The sequence below is a fragment of the Canis lupus genome, chromosome X, assembly GCF_011100685.1.
Source record: "Canis lupus familiaris isolate Mischka breed German Shepherd chromosome X, alternate assembly UU_Cfam_GSD_1.0, whole genome shotgun sequence".
NCBI lineage: Eukaryota > Metazoa > Chordata > Mammalia > Carnivora > Canidae > Canis > Canis lupus.
Genome location: NC_049260.1, coordinates 6,791,101 through 6,815,809, shown reverse-complemented (window position 1 = coordinate 6,815,809; position 24,709 = coordinate 6,791,101). Strand labels below are relative to the sequence as shown.

At 47.2% G+C, this 24,709-nt stretch overlaps 1 protein-coding gene and 1 long non-coding RNA gene across 3 annotated transcripts in view; one reads left to right on the top strand and one right to left on the bottom strand.

Annotated features, from left to right (window-relative positions):
• Positions 1–86: 86 nt before the first annotated feature.
• LOC111094805 lies at positions 87–7,899 on the top strand. The gene is made up of 3 exons (XR_005385894.1): positions 87–717; positions 6,278–6,381; positions 7,464–7,899. It is a non-coding gene; the product is annotated as an uncharacterized LOC111094805 (long non-coding RNA).
• An 8,868-nt stretch (positions 7,900–16,767) lies between these two features.
• Positions 16,768–24,709, bottom strand: part of WWC3 (WWC family member 3) — a 119,915-nt gene continuing 111,973 nt past the window's right edge. For both annotated transcript variants that reach the window (XM_038586798.1, XM_038586799.1), the window contains 4 exons: positions 23,656–23,748; positions 21,710–21,937; positions 20,969–21,096; positions 16,768–19,572 (listed from right to left, as the gene is read on the bottom strand). In XM_038586798.1, the coding sequence (XP_038442726.1) occupies positions 19,506–19,572; positions 20,969–21,096; positions 21,710–21,937; positions 23,656–23,748 (516 nt within the window). In that variant the 3' untranslated portion in view covers positions 16,768–19,505. The remainder of the gene's footprint in view (positions 19,573–20,968; positions 21,097–21,709; positions 21,938–23,655; positions 23,749–24,709) is intronic.

The following is a 24,709-nucleotide window of genomic DNA, read 5'->3' as shown; positions in this document are numbered from 1 at the left end:
CGTGCCGGGCCCCGCCGCTCGGCCCCGCCCCGCGCGGCCGCCGCTCGCCTCCCGGGGGGACCTGCCGCCGCGACCGGGGCGATCCGGGCGGCGGCGGCGACGGCGGGGGGAGGCGCCGTCCTCCCTGCGGGGCGCTGCTGCTTGCGGGTGGCTTAGCTTGGCCTCCTCTTGCAGGGCACGCTCAAGTGTGAAAAACCAGGAGTGCAGGCGGGCGGTTCAGGGAAGGCCTAAGACGGACGTGTCATTCCGCACGGCGTGTGGGGACTGCTGTCAGAGGTTCCAAATAGCCAGACTCAAACCCGTGAGTCAGCAGCGAGAGAGAGAGAGAGAGAGAGAGAGAGAGAGAGACGCAGACACAGAGACAGAGAGAAGGAAAGGAAAGGAACAAGAAAAGAAAAACAGGGAATAAAAAGAAAAATTACTGTGCACACACCAGAAGTTGGCAGACCCCGACACTCAGCCCGAAATGAGGCTCAAGGGTGCCCCTGTTAGTGACAAAGCTGCGACTGTTCATTCTTCGCACTGATTACTTACAATAATTACAATTTTCAGTGGTTACCAAGTCCTTTATCAACTTTGGGAAGCGTTCAAGGTTTGCTTCTCATTTCCAGACACGTGAGCAAGGAGTGACCAGGTCCTCTAAGCCTGGCAGCCGAAGCCGAATCAAGCCTCGCCTGCGTGACCAAACCGGGTCTTTCTGCTCAGGGACCCCGCAAGGTGGGACTCGCTTTGTTTCTCATTTTAACAGCCCCTCCCCACGTCTGGGCCCTTCTCTCAGCAGGCTCAGGGCATGACCAGCCTTCGTAGCATCCTCCTCCTCCTCGACGTGCTGGGTGCAGTCAGGCGGCAGGATCACACACTTGCTGTTTCCATTAGTTCAGTCATATGTAATGCACTACAAAGGTCAATATGATTATAGGGAAAACAACAGGCAAGGATTGAAAACTTCCCCAGAGCAGAGCTACCCGGGAGCCAAGGTTTCACCAACCAAATAAATCCCAATGGCTTATAATCAGATTCAGGTTTCACCTAAGTCGATCTACAAAAGAACTTTTAAGGTTATTTACACAGGCACAACATGATGTATCAGCAAACACGTAACCTCGTGATGGCCAAGGATGAACTTGAGGTTGTGTTTCAGGAGGCGGGCTTCCACCTGAATCAGGCTTCCATACAATGTGAGCAATCGGGTAATTTTATTTTTTTTAAAGATTTTATTCATTTATTCATGAGACACAAAGAGAGGGAGAGGCAGAGACACAGGCAGAGGGAGAAGCAGGCTCCATGCAGGGAGCCCAACGTGGGACTCGATCCCAGGTCTCCAGGATCATGCCCTGGGCCAAGGGCAGACGCTAAACCGCTGAGCCACCGAGGCCGCCCTAACCGGGTAATTTTAATGAGAGGCATTTCTATGGAAACAAAAGAAAAACATGAATAGTTCAAGCAAATTAGAAATTCCATTTTCTGAGTTTGCAGAGCGGTCAGTTGAGAAAATTTCTAAAAGTCGGATTCTAAGTATCTTTAGGCAGAGCACAAACAGTGCGGTCAGGCAATCAGATCGTCCTGTTCGCAGTGTCAGTGTCCCCCCGGTGATCTCTCTGAGTGGCTGCACAGCTGCAGGCACAAAGAGCCGCACATGGGCTGCTGTGATTTCTTTGAAGTTTTTATCAAGTTGTCCAGTTGCAGCCTGCATGGTTTCGGGGAAAAGGCAGGCTTAGCCTCAGAGTGATTCCAAGTGAAAATAGTGGGAGAAAATTGGAAATGCTAGGCTGCAGGGTTTTAGCCAAATATTGGAGGAAGTTAGAATTCAGGATCCACTCCAGTTTGCGGGTAGAAAATAAACCTCAGATGATCAACGGCACTAGAATCTAAAATCCACAAGGGTGTGTTACTGAAACATAATTTTCTCTCCATAATCATTTCCATCAAAGACAACCATGGCAAGACTAATTTGTTTTGCAAATTAAGTTGACTTTTAATAAACTTGGCCTGATTATTTCTGAGTGCAGCAAAAATAGTGATGGATCATGCTCTTTCAGATCCTTTTAAATCTGCAAACAAGACATTAACGAACCAGCAATATTTTAAGTGAAGTTATAAAAAATTCTAATTATCTTCATTACTTCCTTTGGTCTCCTGTAATTAATTCTTGTTGATCTCGATCTTTTGTTCTTTGATGAATTCATCACTTTTCCACGAAAGCTTTAGAAATTCTTACCCAGTTCAGTGTCAAGATCTTAAGGTCAGCAGAGACCTGTATCCATAGGGTGCTTGTCAGGGTCTTTTTCATGAATCTCCTCAAAGATAAAGCACTTTTGCAGGAACATTTTGGCAAAAGCATCAGAATAAAACAATGACTACCTGTGAATGACAAAAGACTTAAAAACTGGCAATGGCTAAAGATCAGATGAGAATTCATTATAATGCAATTGACAAGAAAATTTGGTTATTTCTTCAACATGCAGCATTTTAAGACAATGACCGGAATTATGGCTGATAACACTATGTCAGTACATCAGATTCTCATGAATTTCATATAATTTCTGGAATGTTTACATTAATAACTTCCATATAAATATCTCCTAAAGAAAGCTTAGCATCACTTCTTATTTTACAATGCATCCCGTGAAATTTAACATAACACTAAAAACTTATTTGAGTGGGATTCCCTGGGTGGCTCAGCGGTTAAGTGCCTGCCTTTGGCCCAGGGTGTGATCCTGGGGACTGGGGATTGAGTCCCATGTAGGGCTCCCTGCAAGGAGCCTGCTTCTCCCTCTGCCTGTGTCTCTGCCTCTCTCTGTGTCTCTCATGAATAAATAAATAAAATCTTTTAAAAATGTAAAAATAAAATTTTAAAAACCTATTTGAAAAAACTTAGCTTTTTACATAAGTTTGCTTAAGTAAACCTGATAAAGACAAAACACAGAATCTTTGTTTTCTAGGCAGGTTACATTGAAGGTAAAGAAAAACCTTTGTTTGCAATTTCTTATTAAGTGCAGACCGAAAAACAAAAAACAAAAAAGAGCAGACCAATAACTAAGAAAACTTTGTCCTTTGAACAGAGAGAAAACCAAATTCTAATTTTGCACCACTGTACTTTTGATATTAAATTTCTCCCCTTTTTTTTCTTTTTAATTTAAATAAATCCAGGGTACCTGGGTGGCTCAGTGGTTGAGCAATTGCCTTCGGCTCAGGGCGTGATCCCGGGTCCTGGGATCCAGTCCCACATGGGGCTCCCCTCAAGGGTCCTGCTTTTCTCCCTCTGCCTATGTCTCTGCCTCTCTCTGTGTGTTTCTCATGAATAAATAAATAAAATCTTTTTTTAAAATTTAAATAAATCTATTTTAATCTCTGCTTTGCCACACATAAGATTCCTCTCTCAAGATCCCTTTTCTGCAAACCTTCTACAACTTTCTATATCCATTTGGGTTTTGTCCTTTTTTCTTTCTTATTCTGAAATAACGATTTTCCTTTAGGATGAAATTACTTTCTTTTTTCCCTTTACCAAAAATGCATCTCCATTCCTCATACCTGCTTTTACCCAAAACACACCTCCTACTTTTCATATACAGCCATTTTCTTTCATCCTTATTGTTTCTAGTGATTCTGTAAAAAACCAAAAAACAAAAACTAAGCAAACGAAACCCCCTTTTTCCTGACAACCTCAGCTTTATTAGTTCAGATGTTACCTCCTCGATTTCAAAGACTTACAAAGCTTATCTAGGAAAGGAATGGCCCAAAGCTGGCACTAGGTAATAATTATAGATGTATATAGATGTACTCAGAGAGGGTGGCACAGTCGCCTCTGCACTACGTTAAGTGAATAATACATCCTTTCTGTGTAACGCAGTTACATAAGCTTTTTGAAAATTAGAGCATGAGATTTACTCGCGTCCCCTGACATGGCTCTGTGAGCCTGGGGACCCTATGACAGGCAGGGGCGGCAAGATGCCCACATTACTGAGGAAGGCGCTTGCTCTAAGCTGAGCAGAGTAACAATCTGGAAGATGGGACAGCTAGGTCTAAGCTGATGGCAGGGTTGTAAATTATTGGGAACCACAATTCAGAATTCCCAGCCTTGCAAGTAGTTACAGGAAATAGGGGAAGGATTTTTTAAATGATTTCCCCCCCCCCATTTTGTTCTTCTTTTACGTTTCTTTCTTTTTTTTTTTTTTCAAGGGTGGTTGTTCTTGTACTGGCCTTTTCAGCTGGCCACGCAGACTCTTCCATGGCTCAAGAGTGGTGGCTTTCAAACACGTTGGATCATTCCACAGCAAGAAAGAGAGTGTATATTCCGGCCCAGACCATACTTACACATATAAAACCACCTAAAATAAAAGCTTAATGAACTGGGGCACCTGGGTGGCTCTGTCGGTTGGGCATCTGCCTTCCTCTCGGGTCATGACCTCAGGCCCGGGGTCCCAGGGTCCTGGGATCGAGCCCCATATCGGGCTCCCTGCTCATTAGGGGAGCCTGCTTCTCCCTCTGCCTCTGCCTCTGCTTGTGCTGTCTCACTCACTCTCAAGTAAATAAATAAAATATTTTAAAAAAACGCTTAATGAACCAACACGTATTTCCCATTTTGAGTATGATATGCATTCACTCTTTTGCACTTTATGAAATTACCTTTTTCTTTACATACGGATAATCAATCCATCCATAAGCCCAACTATACATTAGAGACAAAATTGAAGATATATAGGATCCACTTATCTAGATAGCTGTAGATCATACGTGTATTTTCTATTATGCTAATGCTCGCCCACCAAGGGTCTGTGAGCACAGTTTCAGAAACCGGAAATTATGGTAAATCCTCACGCTGCAGGAAGGAGCTGGCCGGAGAGCCCCACTGCTTCTCACCCTGCACTGGGGCGCCTGCTGCTGTGCCTGCGCTGCCGACCTTGCAGGGCTTGCGTGCAGTTAGCTCACTTGTTCCAAGGGTTCTGACCTACTCGCTTTAATTCATTTTGCTGTCGCAGCCCTTCTTCCGATTTTTGAAACTATTTGTAATCTTTGCTTTCCGGGGAAAACCAGGGCGCGGGCAACCTTGAGCTGTCTATCCTGTGTTAGCATCCTGTGGCAGATTAGCAAACTGATAGATACATTTAAAAATTATTGAAAGTGTATCCTTTCTCATAATAATGTTTTTCAGTGTGGCATAAAATTTGTTAATAGACCCACACATTTGTTTCTCTCTGTAAAAATTTAAAGACCCAAAGTAGATAAACTTAGTTTTCCCATTTAATGTTAATCTTATTTGGAAATGACTTAGATGTTCACTGAATAGCCATTATTAGGTTTAACTTAGCATAAGCTTTGACCTAATTTATATCTATTTAAATTACTTTTTTTAAAAGATTTTATTTTTTTAAGTGATCTCTGCACCCAATGTGGGGCTCAACCTCACGACCCCAGATAGAGTAGCACCCTCTACTGCTTGAGCCATCCAGCCCCCTCCTGTAAGTTACTTCTTTTGAACAATGAAGCTTGGATCAGATATCAAATAAATAGTTAACTACTGAAGAAATACTTCTATTAAACCAACAAATTTATTTTGTATTTATTGAAGATCATCGCAGGTCATGTGAACTTGAAAAAAACATTTAGGTTCCTTTCTACATTTCTGAGAGTATACTTGATTTATAGAAACACTTAATTTTCTTGAAGCCAATTAAATAGAGCTCTTTGCAAATTAGTTTCGGCAATACCATCCAGAGGTAGAAAAATATCACACATCTAGAGCACACCCACACAGACATAGAGACATACAGACATACAAATAGACCCAGAGCTCTTTATAGTTTTTGTTTTAAGAATGTTTGCTGTGTCTTGGGTACAAAACTCAGGAAAAAAGTAGTTAGGGGGCGCCTGGGTGGCTCAGTGGTTTAGCATCTGCCACTGGCTTAGGTTGTGACCCTGGCGTCCCGGGATCCAGTCCCACATCGGCCCCCCGCGGAGAGCCTGCTTTTCCCTCTGCCTGTGTCTCTGCCTATCTCTCTCTCTCTCTCTCTCTCTGTGTCTCTCATGAATACATAAATAAAATCTTTAACAAAGAAAGAAAGAATTGAGATATAGTCTCTCTGCTCTCCATTGGGGAAGGAAAGACTGATGTGCTACCCCAAGCCTCGGCTTCGGTCACTTGTTCCCCGATTTATGCTTTCTTTGTCTAAAAGCTTGCTGTGCTCACTTCTTGGGGTCTCATAGTTCTGTGGGCTCCCATACGGACACAATTAAATTTTTCTCCTGTTAATCTGTCTTCTGTCAATTTCATTATTAGACTCGCCAGAGAACCCAGAAGGGAAGAAGGGTAAAGTTTGCTGCCCCGACGATGTACTAGATTTCATTTATGAGAATATCTTTACATGTGAACATAGAAAACAGGTAAGAAATCCACTGAAGTCTCAACCACCCGTGGGATTTCACTGCCTAGCAGGATTCGGGTGTGTTTTACATTTTTCTTCTTTTTAGCTTGGTTACATTTTCTAATTTTTCTACCATTAAGGTGTATTACTTTTGTAACAGGGAACAGTCTTTGCTTGTTTTCTTAAAAACACTCAAGTAGGGATCCCTGGGTGGCGCAGCGGTTTGGCGCCTGCCTTTGGCCCAGGGCGCGATCCTGGAGACCCGGGATCGAATCCCACGTCGGGCTCCCAGTGCATGGAGCCTGCTTCTCCCTCTGCCTGTGTCTCTGCCTCTCTCTCTCTCTGTGTGACTATCATAAATTAAAAAAAAAAAAAACACTCAAGTAGACACAATAATCATGGAAGAAATATTTTTGGCTGTTTTTTTTAAAGATATTATTTATGTATTCATGAGAGACACAGAGAGAGGCAGAGACACAGGCAGAGGGAGGAGCAGGTTCCCTGCGAGGAACCGGATGCAGGACTGGATCCCAGATCCCAGGGTCACAACCTGGGCCCAAGGCAGGCACCCAGTCGCTGAGCCACCCAGGCGTCCCTTCTGGCTGCTTTTTTTTTTTTTTTTTTTTTTTTTTTTTTTATTTATGATAGTCACACAGAGAGACAGAGAGGCAGAGACACAGGCAGAGGGAGAAGCAGGCTCCATGCACCCACCGGGAGCCTGATGTGGGATTCGATCCCGGGTCTCCAGGATCACGCCCTGGGCCAAAGGCAGGCGCCAAACCGCTGCGCCACCCAGGGATCCCCTCTGGCTGCTTTTTAATGCAGATTTCATTACTTGAAGATTCTCAAATCTTAATTGCAAAACCCCAAGAGAACAATTCCCAGTCCTCCTAGATTATTCTGCTCCTAAAAATCTTTAGGAAAGAAGAAGCCAGCCCAAAACTGGTGTTAATGTTTCGTCGGCCGCTGGTCGGTCTCCATCTCTCTTCCGTATAAATTCCCTAGCCGTTGCCACCCGTCACGAAAGCATTCTGCAAATACCTGTGCTGCAACCTTTGAGCTTTAATCTCTCCTTAGTGGCGCCTTCTATTTTCTCCACAGCTTCCCGCACTGTATCCCTTGGAGCGGCGGCTGGGACCTCGGCGGCGGCGGCCGCTCTGGGAGCAGAGCGCTACTGCCATCTGGTGGCCACAGGCTGGAGCTGCCGCTCCTCATCCCACCGCGCGCGGGGCCCAACACGGGGAGCGCGGGGGTGGACCAGGCTTGGCCTCAAATTACTTTGAGTATAATTCGATGCCAAAAATGTTCCATTTCCCGGGACGCCTGGGGGGCTCAGCGGTTGAGCCTCTGCCTTCGGCTCAGGGCGTGACTCCAGGGTCGGGGATCGAGTCCCACGTCGGGCTCCTCGCATGGAGCCTGCTTCTCCCTCTGCCTGTGTCTCTGCCTCTCTGTGTGTGTCTCATGAATAAATAAATAACATCCTTTTTAAAAATGTTCCATTTCCCAGCCATTTTTAAGAGTTCACCATAGACCCTAAGTCTGCTTCATTTGGAACCCCTTAAGTGTAGTCGTTCAGGCAGGTGGAAGTATTGTAGACATTCGCACATTATTCTGGAACGGGTGCGGAGGAAACTGAGGGGTCCTTCTGTCCGAGGAGGCGAACCTGGTGGCCGGGCACCGAGGTAGAAGGGGAGTCTGCATAGACATGGAAACGCATTAATTACATGGTGGGGGTTTTAAGCCATTTTCAAGCCGCCTTGTGTTAACGCCAGGTACTCCGCGAACGGGCCCACTGGTCCGCTGCAGGTCACCTGACCCTCGCAGCAGCCTGCTGACAGGGGGAGGCGGCTGGGCTGTGCCCATTTCCCCGACAGCCCTGACAACAGTCACCCCCCCACGCTGGCACGCCCGGGGGGGGGGGGGGCGGCAGGCCGGGTCCTCCTGGCTCCTCGCCCCGCCCTGCGCTAGCTCCCTGAGCCCCTCCGGAGCGCGATCCAGTTGTGCCCAGCGTAGCTCACATCACGTCGAGGCCCGCAGGCAGAGAGGCGGGCTGGATCTACCTCCCCGACGCCCGCGTAGCGCTAAGCCAGAAGCAAAACCGTCCCCGAATGTCCTCAGCCGAAAGCAGCGCCGCAGCCCGAGGTCATCCGTGGGCGCATCACACTCGCAGGCCTGTGCCCCGTGCCTCTGCCGGCCTTGCTTTTCCCCCCTGTGAAGTGGGCGGCGGCGGGCAGGACTCCTAGCGCCCGGCGCCGGCGCCTCGCGAGACTTGCGGGAGGGATCTGCACGGGGAAGGCCGCGGCCCCGACATATGCTTATGAAAACATCCTCCGATATTTTGGGGCAGGGGGCAAAGTCATAGTGTGCGCTCACACGCACGCGTAGCTCTCCGTGGAGCGGCGCGGCCAGCCTGTTCGCACCCGCCTTAGGCCGCACGGGCGCAGCCGCAGGGACGAGCGGGCGCACGCGCCCTGGCTGCCTGGGGATGCGTGTCCCCGGCCCGGCAGCGCGGGGTCGGCAAACAGCAGCCCGCGTGTGGTTTTCAGACGTGAGCGTTTGCTCGCTGTGACCTTTTGCACCAATTTCGATTTTTACGAGCTTCTCCCTGTGCGTCTGTGCTCTCGCTCAGATACACGGATAACATCTTGAAGGAAAGAGGAGCGGCCGAGTGACGGTGCGGACCCCAAGGGCATGCAGTCCCGCCCGCCGCAGCCATTCGGAGCTGCCGTCGTGGCCCCGGCACCGCCACCTCTCGGGGGAGGGCTAACCCGGGCCGCGGCCTGGAGGGGCCTCCGCGCAGGCGCAGTACAGCTGTGTGCAGGCGGGGGGGGGGGGGGGGGGGGCCCAGCCCGCAGAGCCCGCAGCGCTGGCGCCTCCGAGAGCCTCGCCCCCCCCCCCCCCGCCCCGTGGCCCCGGGGCTCCCCCTCCGGCGGTGGAGGCCACGTAGCTGCGGCGCGGCCTTTTCGCTCCGGGCGCCTCGGTTCCGGCCTCGCAGGCTGCCAGAGGCCTACGTTGTCCCCCGCGGCCGCCGGCCACCGCGCCCAGGGCGCCCGGACGGCGCGGGGGAGCGGCCGGGGCCTCGCCGCGGCCCTTCCCGGACCCAGGCCCGCGGGCGGCACGTCGAGGGCTCCGAGCCACCCCGCGGAGCGGCGAGCTCTTCCCGGGTCGGTGCCCGCGCGCAGCGACGCCGTCACACGGGCCGATTAGCCGGTGCTGTGAAGCGCTTCCCTTAAACTAATTCCACTGCGATGAAACCATTTATGCTCATTTCCCAGGGGAATCTGCCTACAATTGCAGGGCAGGAACAGCAATCTGGCCGGGGCGTCTGCGTGTGGGAAGGAGGAAGAGCAGATTCCAGAAGGCCCTGGGCCTCCAGCCGCAGGCCCCGGCGCGCGCTTCCAAACGCCCCGAGACGCGCAGCCTCTGCCTTCGGACTTCGCTGCGGGCAAACCTCGTTCCAAAGTGAGAGGACAGAGGAAACGAACTAGGGGTGGTGGAAGGGGAGGAGGGCGGGGGTGGGGGTGACTGGCTGGCGGGCACTGAGGGGGGCACTGGACGGGATGAGCACTGGGTGTCATTCTGTATGTTGGCAAATTGAACACCAATAAAACATTCATTAAAAAAAAAGTGAGAGGACAGTGATCACTTGTCTGAAAGCAAACATTGTGATGCATGACAAAGGCCCACACATTAGAACAAAGGAACAGGCCCTTCTAACATGAGAGCTTCCGTGGCCAGCTGCGTGGTGACCCCGCAAAGACGTCCACAGGTCACCTCACATGGCAAAAGGGACTTGGCAGCTGTGCTTAGCGCACGGCTCCTGACGTGGCAGATGACCCTGGCATATGCGGAGGGTCCAGTGTCCTCACAAGGGTCCTCATGAACATGGTAGAGAGAGGATAACAATTTTAAAAGTTAAGAATAGCAAAGGAACACACACAGACTTCTCAAGAAATCAGATAAATGGTGCTACAGAGGAAATAATATTTGATGATGAGGGCAAAGCATGAATGTCAAGAAAAATAAAGCCAACCAAATGGCATTGACCACAATATTGGTGTGTTTACGAAGTGTTTAGACCGGAAAATATACTAACGAACAGAAAACTAAAGATCAATAAAATAAGTACACTTTGCCCTCATTATTATTTTGCTTTCGGATACCTGCGGCTAATCTCTCTCACATGGACTTTCTAGAGTTGTGCTGTCCAGTATCATATCCACCAGCCAAATGTGGCTATTTAAATTTAAATTAATTAAAAATAAATTTTAGAAAACTCAGTTCTTCAGTCACTAGTCACGTTCTGAATGCTCAATAGCCACCTGTGCCTCGTTGACTTCCATATTGGAGTCTTTAAATAAAAAAGAGGACGAAGAAAAAAAAAGGAGTCCTCATGAGAGGGAGGCAGAAGGGTCCTGGGGTCGAGTCCCGCATCGGGCACCCCGCAGGGAGCCTGCTTCTCCCTCTGCCTCTGTCTCTGCCCCTCTCTGTGTATCTCTCATGAGTAAATTTTTAAAATCCTTAAAAAAATACAAGGAAACCGCTCGAATAAAACGTAAACCTTCCTAAATTCTGCACACATACATGTATTTGTACACACACAAACATGCCCAGACACACACATGCATACGAAGAAAAGAGAATGGCTACACAATGATAGCCATATCATGATGATAACTATCATGAAATGATAGAGCCATAATTTTGAATAAACATAAAAATGACAGAAATGAGATCACATAGCAAATGTAAATAGCCCATAACGATCGATGTAAAAACGTGAAAACATTTTTAGAATATCTAACAAAGCAGAATATAACAATCTGTGCAGGAACAGATGCAGCTAAAACAAAAAGACTGAAATAAATGATGTACAAAGAAAGATACACAAGGAAAATGCAAATAACATGAAAGGATCGCATCCATCACATCTAACAAGAATTCCTAGCAAACAGCATTAGAGACGGAGGCCACGTTACGGCGCGCGAGGCCACAGCACACAACGATGATTTTGAAGAGTCACCGATGTTTATGCTAACAAGACAGCAGGAGCTTTCACTAGTGGACCTACCGGTGCTGTAAAGAGAACCGGAAATGCTAACAGCCCCCCTCAATGCATCCAGGGCGGCTCAAGGAGATGACACAGGAGTAAAGACACATTTGGAAATGGTGTCTTCGCAGATGTCATTATTTAAGGATCTTCAAGATGAAACTTGCAGTGGGCCATAAATCCAATGATCGGTGTCTTTTGAAGAGAAAGGAGAGGGAGTTTGGAGACAGAGACAGGAATGAAGACCACGCGAAGATGAAGCAGAGCTTGGTGGGACGCACAAGCCAAGGGCCGCCGAGAGCCACCAGAAGCCAGAAGAGGCAGGAAGGCTCCTCCCTTAGAGCCCCCAGAGGGAGGGCGGCCCTGCCGGCACTTGGATTTTGGACGTCCAGCCCCCAGAACTGTGAGACAACAACATTTCTGCTGTTCTAAACCACCTGGTTTGTGCTAATGCATCATGGCAGCCCTGGAAAATTCACCTCGCATGTATGTATGTATACAGCAATCAGCTTCTAACCCCGAAGTATGCAGAATGCGCTGCTTTTCATGGAACATTCATAAAATGTAGGGGTGCCTGGGGGGCTCAGTCACTGAGGCATCCGACTCTCGATTTCAGCTCAGGTTGTGATCTCAGGGTCGTGAGACGAAGCCCTGTGTTGGGCTCTGCGCTAAGTGGGGAGTCTACTGGAGATCCTCCCTCTCCCTCTCCCCCCTGCTCGTGCTCACACACTCTTTCCCTCTGATTATTGTAGGCCATAAAGAAAATCTCAATAAATTCCAAAGAATAAAAATAACACAAACAGGATTTTTTTTAAAGATTTTACTTATTTATTCATGAGAGACAAAGAGAGAGAGAGAGGCAGAGACACAGGCAGAGGGAGAAGCAGGCTCTCCGCAGGGGGCCCAACGTGGGACTTGATCCCGGGTCTCCAGGATCACACCCTGGGCCAAAGGCAGGCGCTAAACTGCTGAGCCACCCAGGGCTGCCCAACAGGATTTTCTATTTTGCCATGAAAGTAGAAATGAATAAAAATCTGTCAAGACCCTTGTATCTAGAAAAAAAAATTAAGATTTTATTTATTTATTCATGAGAGACACAGAGAGGGAGACAGAGACAGGCAGAGGGAGAAGCAGGCTCCATGCAGGGAGCCCGATGCAGGACTCAATCCCAGGACCTCAGGATCACAACCTGAGCCAAAGACAGACGCTCAACCACTGAGCCACCCAGGTGCCCCTATATGGAAAAAAACTTTTAAAAAACATGCTAATAACACCTTTTGGGTCAAAGTGGAAATACAGAGTGAAATCACAGAATTTCTTAGGAATAATGATAATGAAAACTCAACAGATGAGTTGACAGAGAAAATGTATAGCACTACATTGGTTTAGCATTACAAAGCTTCAAATAAACACACCCAACTCAAACAACTGCCCAAATAAGGCAACTATGTAAGACCCAAGAAAACAATTCATAAAAATGAAAGCAATATTTCATGAGTTATACAACAGAAAAGCAATAGAACAAATGAAATCAAAAGCTGGTTCTATTTATTTATTTATATATTTTTTAATTTTTAAGTCAGCTCTTCATCTAACGTGGGGCTCGAACACACAGCCCCCAAGATCAAGAGTTGCACACTCCACCAACTGAGCCAGCCAGGTGTCCCAAGCTGGTTCTCTTGAAAAAAGAAAAGAGAAAAGAAACCCAAAAATACTCCAATCACTAACCTAATCAGGGAAAAACAAGGGGGAAAACACATATAGAAAGTTGGAAATGGGGATCCCTGGGTGGCGCAGCGGTTTGGCGCCTGCCTTTGGCCCAGGGCGCGATCCTGGAGACCCGGGATCGAATCCCACGTCAGGCTCCCGGTGCATGGAGCCTGCTTCTCCCTCTGTCTGTGTGTCTCTGCCTCTCTCTCTCTCTCTCTCTATCATAAATAAATAAAAATTAAAAAAAAAAACTTTAAAAAAAAAAAAAAAGAAAGTTGGAAATGCCAGGGGGAAAGAACCCTCTAGAAAGGAAGGCAGCAATCCCCTCCCAAAACATTCCTGTGTGCTCTTGACAAACGGGAAAACAGATGAAATGGGTCATTTTTAAGAAAAACACAACTCAACCGAAATTGACCTCAAGGGACAGGTCTAAAATGCTCAATTTCCATGGAGGAAATAGAGCAAGTAATTTCAAGAGTGTGCCTGTGATAAAAAGCACAGAGCACACCCAAAAGGCTCCTCAGCAGAATTCTTCCAAACTTTCTCTCTTGGAGCCAAGAAAAAGAAGAAAAACTTCCACATTTGCTTTATAGAGTATGGCATTGACCCTTGACCTGCAAAGAGCGCACTAAAATTAAATTAGTGTAGCGATGCAAAAATCATAAACACAATACTAGCAGACCAATCCGAAGCACGTGAATGTGTGTACATCATGACCACATGGAGTTTAATTCACAAAAGGTCTCTACTAGGAAAGCCATTAATATAATCTATCATATTTTTAGAGCTAAGGAAAATCATGATTTCAGTAGATGGAGAAAAGGGATTTGAAAAACCCAATACCCATCCATGTTGAAAACACTCAAGAAAATAGAAATCGATGGGCTCGTCCCTAACATCATAAATATGTGTGTGAAATTCACCTCCTGAGGCCAACATTTTATTTAAAGGGGAAACACTAGCTTTTTAACTTAAGTCTGGGAAAAAAGGTATCTAGCCTAGTATGCATAGTATTTGTATCTTATCTTTCTTTTCTGTCTTTATCCCTATAAAGACAGAAAATAGCCAAAATCTATCAAGAAATGTCTTCGATATAAATGAGGAAAACTGTAAAGCATTCCTGAAAGACACAAAATTGTTCTTGAACAAATGGAAATATATTAATACATTCTTGGATGAGAGGATTCAACACTATAAAGATGTCAGTGCTCCCTAAATTGTAAATTCAATGCATTCTGGTAACGATTTCATCATTTCCCCCCACTCCTGGGGCTAGACAAGTTGATTATGAAGTCCATTTGGAAGAACAAGCAATAGCCGAGAAAATGCTGGAAAAAAAAAAAAGGGAAGAGGGCCAGCCCCAACAGATAACAGAACATCTCAAAAACTTCTATAATGAAAGCAGCCCCGCACACATTTAGACTCTGCTGAGGTATCATTTCTCGTCCCTCGAAGTGGCAAACGACGTTTCATTGGTGCCATTGTGGGGAAACTGTGCATACAGCGCTGGTGACAGCACAAAATGGCACAGCCCCGAGAGACATGGGGTGCTATCCAGCAAAATCCCATGTGCATTTACCCCCCTCCCTTTTTTTTTAATTTATTCATGAGAGACCCAGGCAGAGGGAGAAGCAGGCTCCATGCAGGGAGCCCGACGCGGAACTCGATCCCAGGACCCACTATCACGCCCTGAGCTGAAGGCAGATGCTCAACCACTGAGCCACCCAGGCGTCCCAATGAACTGGAATCTGATCAAGCTTCTAGATTCAATGACAGATTTTCCCCCCAGTATTTACTAACAGAGAATAGAGTTCACAGGAACATGTCAACCTATAGCCTAGGGATAAAATCAGCCAAGCCCAGAACATGGGATCCTGGTGTGTTACTGGGGCGGGGAGCTAGACATTGTAGATTGAAGACAGACACAACTACAGTAAGATACCACTTCACGTCTACTAGGACGGCCATGATCAAAATGATGTAAGTGTTGGCCAGGATGTGGAGAAATTAGAACCCTTGACACTGCTGGTGGGGATGCAAAATGGTGCAGCTGCTTGGGAAAACAGTCTGGCAGTTCTTCAAAAGGTTAACCACAGACTTACTGTCTGACCCAACAATTCCACCTTTAGCTTTAGGCCCAAAAGAAATGGAAATATAGGGGATCCCTGGGTGGCTCAGTGGTTTGGCACCTGCCTTTGGTCCAGGGCGTGATCCTGGAGTCCCGGGATCGAGTCCCACATCAGGCTCCCTGTGTGGAGCCTGTTCTCCCTCTGCCTGTGTCTCTGACTCTCTCTCTCATGAATAAATAAAATCTTTAAAAAAAAAAAAGAAATGGAAATATATGTTCACACAAAACCTTGAACATGAATGATGGTAGCAGCATCATTCACACTAGCCAAAGAGTGGAAGCAACCCAACCGCCCATCGACTGGTGAACGAATAAACAAAATGGCCTATCCACACACTGGAATATTCTTCAACAATAAGGAGGAGTGAAGCCCTGACACCTGCAACCACATGGATGAACCTGGAAAAGCTAATGCTGAGTGAAGGAAGCCAGACATGAAGGCCACACACTGTGATTCTGTTTATATGAAATGTCCAGAATAAATCAATCCATAGAGCCAGAAAACAGGTTAGTGGTTGCCAGGGGTTGGGAGAATTGGGGATCACTGGTAATGGGGTCCAGGGTTTTTTCTTGGGGTGATGAAAAAGTTACCATTGCTTGTAGCGACACCTGCATAATTATGAATATCCTAAAAACCAATGAACTACACACTTTAAACAGGTGAACTATATGGTATGTGAATTCTATCTCAAGAGAACTGTTACCAAAAAAACCCCCAAAACCTTGAGCATAAAAAAAAAAACCAATAAATGCATATTTGGATTCTGTTCAGTTAAAAAAAAATGACATAGGAGACACCTGGAAGAGTGAACCCTGCATATTTAATGACATTAGAAGTTATTGTTAAAATGTGATAAGGATACTGTGCATGCTTTTCTCTTTTAGCAACACATACTGAAAATATTTACAGCTGAACTGAGGTGTGCAGGATTTACTTTGAAACACAGGACGTGAGACAGGTAAAGGTGTAGACAAAACAAGCTGGCCATGACTGAACCAAAATTCAGAGAGGGGAGGGCTGCATATGTGTTCATTTTACTATTCTACATTTATATCTGTTTTTATGTTGAAAAAATGAGTTTTTTTTAAATTTTTATTTATTTATGATAGTCACACAGAGAGAGAGAGAGAGAGAGAGAGAGAGAGAGAGAGAGAGAGGCGGAGACACAGGCAGAGGGAGAAGCAGGCTCCATGCACCAGGAGCCCGATATGGGATTCGATCCCGGGTCTCCAGGATCGCGCCCTGGGCCAAAGGCAGGCGCCAAACCACTGCGCCACCCAGGGATCCCGAGTATTTTTTTAACAAAAGATTTTATTTAGAGAGATTGTGTGCACGGGGGTCAGGGTGTGGGGTGGGGTGACACAGAGGGAGAGAGAATCCTGAGCTGAAACCAAGAGTTGGATGCCTAACCGACTCTGAGCCAATTAGGGGCTCCCCCCACCTAAATTAGTATACTCCTATATGTAAGTCCACGTAATTACATTTTTCTTTAAAAAAAAAAAAACACACATTTCCATTCTGTTCTTAAGGCAGGTTAGTTTAATTTCATAGAAGGAATATTTTCAAACAATACAAATGACACAATTTGGGAACAGTGACAAAAACAGAGATGAATACTGATTATAACTTAATCCCTCGACAGAAGGTGATTTATTTCAGCAGTGACAATTTAGTGATCAGAAGACGTGAAGACCAAATTCCCTTTCACTGGCTGCACTGTTTCTAGAGAATCCGAGTGGGCAGACTTCAATTTGGACGGTCTCTGGACCAGAGCTGCTGATAAAGCGCGGCAGCTTTCCTATCCCAAAGCGTGGTTACGGACAAATTTACCCAGAAGATGAAAACGCCCCTGCAAACAATGGGACTTCACTTTTCTGACATGTGGGGTGTTCTCGGGGAGGGGGGGCTGTCTTCACCAAAAAGAAGCTGCAAAACCAGGTCAGGAGAGAGAGGCCAGCCGGGTGCCTCCTGTCCTCCCGCCTGCTCGGCGAGCCTGTCCCTGTCCGCGGGCCCCGTCGGCCCGGCCGGCAAGCGGCACAGAACCCATCACCATCCACCTCCTCCACTTGCTGGCTTCTCTCCTGCTCACTCTGGTCCCACTAGGGTGCAAAGGCAGATCCTTGCAGGGAGGCGGGAGATGTCAATTAGAGAGGTGGCAAATCCAAGTGCTCCTTGGATGACACCGCAAGAGGGACTGCATTGGTTTCTGGTGGGGCAGAGTTAAAAAAAATAAAAACAAAACAAAACAAAACAACTGACAACAATGAAAAACCCCAGCAACAGAAACACAGAACACTAAAAGCTGCGGGGCGGGGGGGGTGGGGGCGCTCCAAACAGAAGCTTGCGTGCACCGGGGCCGGGGCCCCTGCATTGGGCACAGGGGGCCTTCCCCACGCCGCTGCCTGAGAGAGGCTGGCGGGGAGCGGCCTCAAGGCCCCGAGCCCAGGAAAGAGGTCTTTGTGCTCCCACGGCCGTCTCCGCAGCCGGCGAGCTCTGCGCCTGACACGCACACGCTCTGCCCCTTGCACACTCGGTCTGGCTGCAGATAGCTTCTTCGCTGGAGTTCAAAGTTTCGGCAGCTGGGGGCACAGAGGGCCTGCCGTTGTCATCGCCTGCTTGGCAATGCCGTCTGCCGTGGGGCGGCTCTGGCAGGGGCTCACAGTGGGCGCGTCTCTACCTCCATTGTGGGTTATGTACACAGAGAAATCAGCGGGACGCCGAGGATGACAATGACGACAGAAGCGCGACCAGAGGCAGCAGTAGAGCGCCAGGGCTGCGCCGTGAAAGCCTGACGTCCTCAGCCCGCAGCACCTGCCCACTCCACCGGCCGTGGTAGGTCTCATGTCGATGAAATGCTTTTACAAAATTCATTTTTAACAAATGTAAAGAGGTCGGCAGGTTATACAGGGGGGCGATTACAGATTAAAGTGTGTGTGGGGGGGAGACACTGATTCAAGGGGGCCACTTCCCAGGGAGGGGCAGAAAGATCTGGAAGAGAGTTCTGGCTTCTTCTACGGTTCACACGACCCATCTCATTTACTTGTCTGAGGCCTCGGAAAGGAGAGTACATTTCAGATACAATAAATATGCATTCGGCAAAATATTTAGATCATTTGACATTTTCAAAGGACATTGGTATAGTTTTATTGCATTAAAAAAATTTTCCCCCCTCATGAACTACTTCTAAGATTTTTAAAGAAATACTGGGTAGACTCCAATATGGGGGAGGGGGGGACAGATTTTGATTTAAATCAAATACTCTCCTGTAAGTGACTCACTGGGTAACTGTCGTTACCCACGCATGCTTGCTTCCTTCCACGAAAAATCGCCTTCAAAGGCCATCACGTCCACATCATAAGCGCTACATCTGTCCATGGGTCCACGGACTCTGAAGATGCGCGCTCCTGGTTCTCGTCCCTTCCCTTCATGACAGACGGAGTCGTAGCGCAAGAGGTCCACGCTGCCTTGTTGGTCACGATCAGATGGAGCAGACTCAAAGGTGGAGCTGCTCTGGCGAAGGCAGGCGGTGTGGACAGCCACCACGGGCAGGCAGGCTAAAGGCCGGGATGCCAGGGGCCAGCAGCCCGCACACGAGTGCGCACAAGACGACAACAGGATGAGAGGCCGTCAGTGCGCAGTCGGGCACCGCACGCACGGCATGTGAACTAGCCCTGAGCCACCGCAGTCCGTATCTTAACACGAGTGCGGAGGGTACGATATACGTGCTAAATACACATATAAGTAACTGATACAAGTGACGAATTTAGTGGTGTTTTTGCATTTTGGGTGTCAGAAATAAAACCGGCCCCAAAGTTCCATTCTACTGCATGACAAATACTGAAGCACAAAATTTTAGTCTTAAAATACATCTTAAAGTCAGTATTTTCCTTCAAGGAAAAAAAAAAAGTACTATAAATAAATTACAATACAGTGAATTTGCCTGAACTCACTTTGTTTCTGTCTTCCAGCCTTTAAGTCAAATAAAACAGCGTAAAAACTGTACACTCTTAACAAGATAGTTGATCTTTTATAAAATAACCTGTCTTCAGAGATGTCAATTTCACAACAAGGAAAAACCAAGCCCTGTTGCCGTCACTATTATAAAATATATATGTATAGATATATGTGTGTTTTTTTACAAAGTGTGTATATTAATAGCTTTGCACAAATATTTTAAGGACAAATTTAGCTAGTCTAAGAACTTCATGAAAATAAAACAGGCAGATAAATACTTCAAGTGTACGAAGTACTGTATCAGACATCGTCGGCAGGCAGAGGAGGTACGTTGATCCTTGGTCTTGTAAAAAAGGCTATCTTCTCCCTGGGATTGGAAAGAATTACAGGTTAGAAGTGGACATGAATGCAATGTAAGCTGGTGGGAGGCTCTCTTATCAGTGACAGCTCTTCTTACAGAAACAGTTGAACTTAAATTCCTAACAACATTGGTTTGTATATGGATTCTCTAAATTTTAATGGAAGTTATGAAACCCCACGAGGACGAGGGTTTATCTCCAGTGCCTAGAACAGTGCCTGGTCTATAGTAGGTGCTCTGCAAATATTTGCTTTTTAGTAAATGAATGAATAAATGAAAAGCTATACAAATGAAGGAGTCCTAAATCACGGTTGAAGGAAGATAGTTACCGTGTTTTAGGTTCCTTTCTGGTGGGAGTGGGAAAATCCAGGGTATAAAAAAATTAAGGCTAATTGTTGAGCCATAAAAAGGAATGAGGTTCTAACGCACGCTACAACACAGATGCACTTCGAACTCATTATCCTAAGAGCAGCCAAGCACAAAAGATCACAGAGTGCATGAGTCCACTTACACGGAACTCCAGAAGTGGCAAAGCCAGAGAGAGCGAAAGCAGCCTGGGGGGTGCAGGGGGCCGTGGGAGGGGGAAGCGGGGAGGGGCCGCTTTACCGGGACAGGGCTGCCTTCTGGGGTGAAGGGAAGGTTTTGGAACTGGACGGAGGGGGTGGCTGCACGACACCACAACTGCGCTAAGTTCCACAGAACTGCTCACTTAAAATGGTAACTTTCATGCTATGTGAATTTTGCCTATTTTTTAAAAATCCAGACACAAAATAATATGGATGTAACTGTAACTCTCCTCATATGAAAAAGAAAAACAGGGAAAACTAACGTGTACTATTCAAATTCAAGACGGTCGTTATTCTGGTGTGAGAAATTAGGGACGGGGTGCCCAGAGGGCTTGAGTCTGGCCACACAGAGTTGTGACGACTCACCGAACTACTTCATACCGACAGAATGCACGCCTCCCTGCATGTGTATTATGCCTCAATAAAAAGTAAAAAGGCAAAGGTGCCACATGTGTACATATACATAAGCCACTGTGTGTGTTCCCAACAGCAAATATTTGGAAAGAGGTTTATAAAATGGGCAAATTATATCTTAGATGAAACATTACAGCCAAAAGAGAGCAGATTATGTGGCAACACAGGATATATTCATTAAAAAAAAAAAAAAGCTAAATGCAAACTCGAACCCACATCATGATGACAAGCAACATAAAAAAACCCAGCGCCTAACCAAAAAGGATCAGGAAAAGAAAACATCAAAATACTAATAACAGCAGTGGGGATTCTGGTTTTATCCTTAACTGCCCGTGGGTTGTTTTTTAATGCTCTCTATTTTTTATGATGACGAAGGTACGACAGTATAAAGCCAGCAAGGAGGCAGGACCCACGGCCTTCTCTACCTGAAGGTCTGCACTTGGATGGGCTCTTTGTGGCTCCGTCCACGCAGCTCGCACACCCCTCTGGAGGCCTTCTTCAGCATCTTCTCAGCTGCCTGTTCCTGATGGAAGTCAAGTTTGGTCTGTCTTGTCTGGAACGGCAACATTGGAGGAACAGGGCCCTTTTACTTCTAGTTTTTTTGTTTCTGTTTTAAAGATTTATTCATTTGAGAGACACAGAAAGAGGCAGAGACACAGGCAGAGGGAGAAGCAGGCTCCCTGCAGGGAGCCTGACATGGGCGGGACTCAATCCCAGGATCATGACCCGAGCCAAAGGCAGACGTTCAACCACTGAGCCACACAGGTGCCCCTTTTACTTCTGGTTTTAAGGAAGAATGAGGAAAGCCACTCCCAGCTCTGGGGTCCTGGAGGGGAGAAAGGCCTGCCTCGTCCTCACACAGCCCCACCACAGGGAATCCTCCCAGGAGCTACTGGGATCCTTGGGATCATGCCTTGCAGACGGCAGGCCCAGAATATTCCACCACGAAGAGGAGAGTGGTGATGCCCGCCGGCAGCACCCTCCTCCCCACCCCATTGCCACCTGAGGCAGCCGCAGAAGGCAGGTGTCCGTGCGCCCAGGAGCACCAGCCGCGGGGCCCACGGAGGGAGACAGCCAGCTCCTGCAGCCCGGCCCGTGCGGCGCCGACGTGCAGCGTCCTCGTCAGGGCCAGGCGGGCCCCTGGGCGCAGGGCCACGGCCTCTCACCTGCCTCTCTGCCTCCTTCAGCAGGCTCCGGAACCGCTCGTCCCGCAGCACCCAGTGCGGGAGGTCGGTCTGGCCTCGGAGCTGCGCGTCTTCCAACCGCTGCCTCAGCTCCCGCAGGGCGCAGATCTCCTCGTTCAGCTGCCTCTGCCGCGTCCTCGAGGCCTGGAGGTCCAGCTCCAGGTCCAGGGAGGTGCGGGCCATGAGCTCGGCCAGGGACGACCTGCAGGGCTGCGGGACACGGCGGCTGTGAGCGCGTGCTAAGCTGTTACTGGGCACCACGCGGCCAGCGGCCCAGACCCCCAGCCCTGCTCGTCCACCGAGAAAGGGGACCGGGGATCAGAGCTCCCCGAGGGGTGGTTCTCTGTGCACGGCCGACAGGAACACTGACTGGGGCCAGATTAATTTGAATCTCCAGCTCAACACCAAGTTGTCTGCTTTAATGGTGACCTACGCATCTGCAAAAGCATGGAGAAACAGACCCTCTCATATGGAGCTGGTGGGGTCAAAAATGGGCATCACCTTCCTGAAGGCCTACTTGACAGTACATGTCAAGGCACAAAACGTGCACTTCTTTGGTTCTGAAATTTCACTTTGACCTGCTTTTGAAAGGCACAACTCATGACATGCAAAAGTGATCCAGTTAAAGTTTATGACACAGAAAACCTAAACATATAACAAGACAAAATGGATTAAGTCAGTTACAAGGCCAGCATAAAACACAGCCACTGTAAAAAGCAGAAAAAAATATATTGGAAAATCTTAAATGATCCATCGTATAAAGGGGGAAAAGCATGTCATAAACCATAGGAATGCTTTTTGTTTAAAAGATTATACACCCACACACGCAAGCTGTCAAAACCTTTCCTCCCCATATAAGCCTCAAATAAGCAAACCTGCCACGTTCGAGAGAAGTCCTAAGATGAGAGGAGAATTTTTGTGTGTGGCGCTGAGAACAGTACTTCCCATTGGATGGGAAACGCCCGTAGGAACGGCAATTACTGTAACACCCAGCAGCGCCGTTTGGTGGGCTGAATAACTGCAGGCTTCTTACACGCACATAACACTATTCTGCACACATATGGAATGTGAATGCAAATATAGGACAAGATTTCATAAACACAAGTTCATTTAAAATTACTCAATTCATGGTAGAGCTCAGTGGTTCTCAACCAGGGATGACTTGGCCCTCCAGGGGCCACTGGACAGTGTCTGGAGACATTTCAGGTTGTCACAAGTTGGGGTGGGGGTGGGAGGCCGCCTACTGGCAACTAGGGATGCAGCTCTGTGCCCTCCAGCACCCAGGCCAGTCCCCAGGACCGGGCCCCAGTGCGAAATGTCAACAGCGTGGCTGCTGAGAAACACTTTTATAGCTGAATTGGGTCTTTTCTTCTTGTTCCCAGTTGGCAGCTGCTCTATGTACAGCCACCGCAAGGAAATCTGGGTTTTATTATTATTTCTTTAATACAGTCTTATCCTGAAAAAGACAAGGAACTACCCGCTTAGAACAGAAAGCAACAAACTCTGTAAACTGATGTGATATGGAGAAAAAAACATGGTGGGTAAAGTAAATTAAAGCAGAACAGGCCTATGTAGAATGCTTGATGCCAAAAAAGGCAGATTTTCTCAACTATACACACTCTCTTGTCAAAAAAGAAAAAAGAATCTTTCGTACAGATTGGTTGATTCTATATTACCATATTTAAAAACGTGAAGATCATGAATTATTTTAGATCATGATGTTATCCCAGGAAATTAAGAAATATTGGTAATATTCTGATATCATATAGGCTCCTAAAACTTATACTTAAGTTAAAAAGGAAATACATTACCTTTTTATAAAAAAAAATGTTACTTTTAATTACTGTTACCTAAAATATTGCCTTTTAAGTTCTGTAAAAATGACTCCCGGGGTGAGTAGACTCCACATTAGTTGACATGGCACGTACCTGCTTATAGCGAAGGGTCCGTCTTTCCAAGGTGTTTCGGACAAAGGGGGATTTCCGGGGCAGCGTTGAACTGTCGCTGTCACTACGATAAAGCTGTGCCAAAAAAAAAATAATAATAATAATAATAATGTTCAGAAACACTTTCTCAAAAATTCAATATTCATTCTCTTCATGTATCTGAACTGCATTATTTCATTTTCCTTCACGGGTACCCGAACCCACTGATGATGGCTGGTACTTTTACCAAGCCTTCTGGTCTCTGTGAAGACAAAACTGACGCAAGTGTCAAGTAAAATTAAAGACCAATAAGAACAAATCAAATAAGCAAACCAACCCCCCACCCTCCTCCATGTTACACACCACCCAAACCGTGTGAAGTTTCCAGGGGGACAGAGTCAACAAATTCCCGCCCTACTAACACCGACTGGGAATCGTCGCGTGCAGCTCTCACAAAGCCAGCACTGACCTCAGCGCCTCTTGCCTGCTCTCGCTCATTGTCATTTGCTCTATTTCTGGCTTTGCCAAGACCTGAGAAAAAAATGGCTTTCCAAAAAGAGACTCGTTCCTGGTAGTAGGACGAGACAACACCACTTACATCCCCTCTGCCAGTCAAGAGAAAGGGTCTGCTTTTAAAATGAAAAATACGCCAGGCTCCCTGCATGGAGCCTGCTTCTCCCTCTGCCTGGTCTCTGCCTCTCTCTCTCTCTCTCTCTGTATCTCTCATGAATAAATAAATAAAATCTTAAAAAAAAAAAAAGTAGCAGCACCTTCTTTATGGGAGCAGAGACATTTCGTGGCGGGTTCTTGCTTCAGGATCAAAGTTGATCTGTGTGAAAGCCGAAGTCCTTCCTTGCCTTCGTGGCCTCCTTTTCCATGCCAGTTAACCCCAAATGCCCAGGAAATGCCGTGGCACGGCAGTGTGTATGTCCCCCACTCGATCGTTACAGACAGATAAGAACAAAGAAGCCTCTAAAAGCATCATCTGTAAACGCGTGCTCTTATGCAGGGCACAGAACACGGCACAGGAGCTGGAAACCTTTCTTTGGGGAAGGAA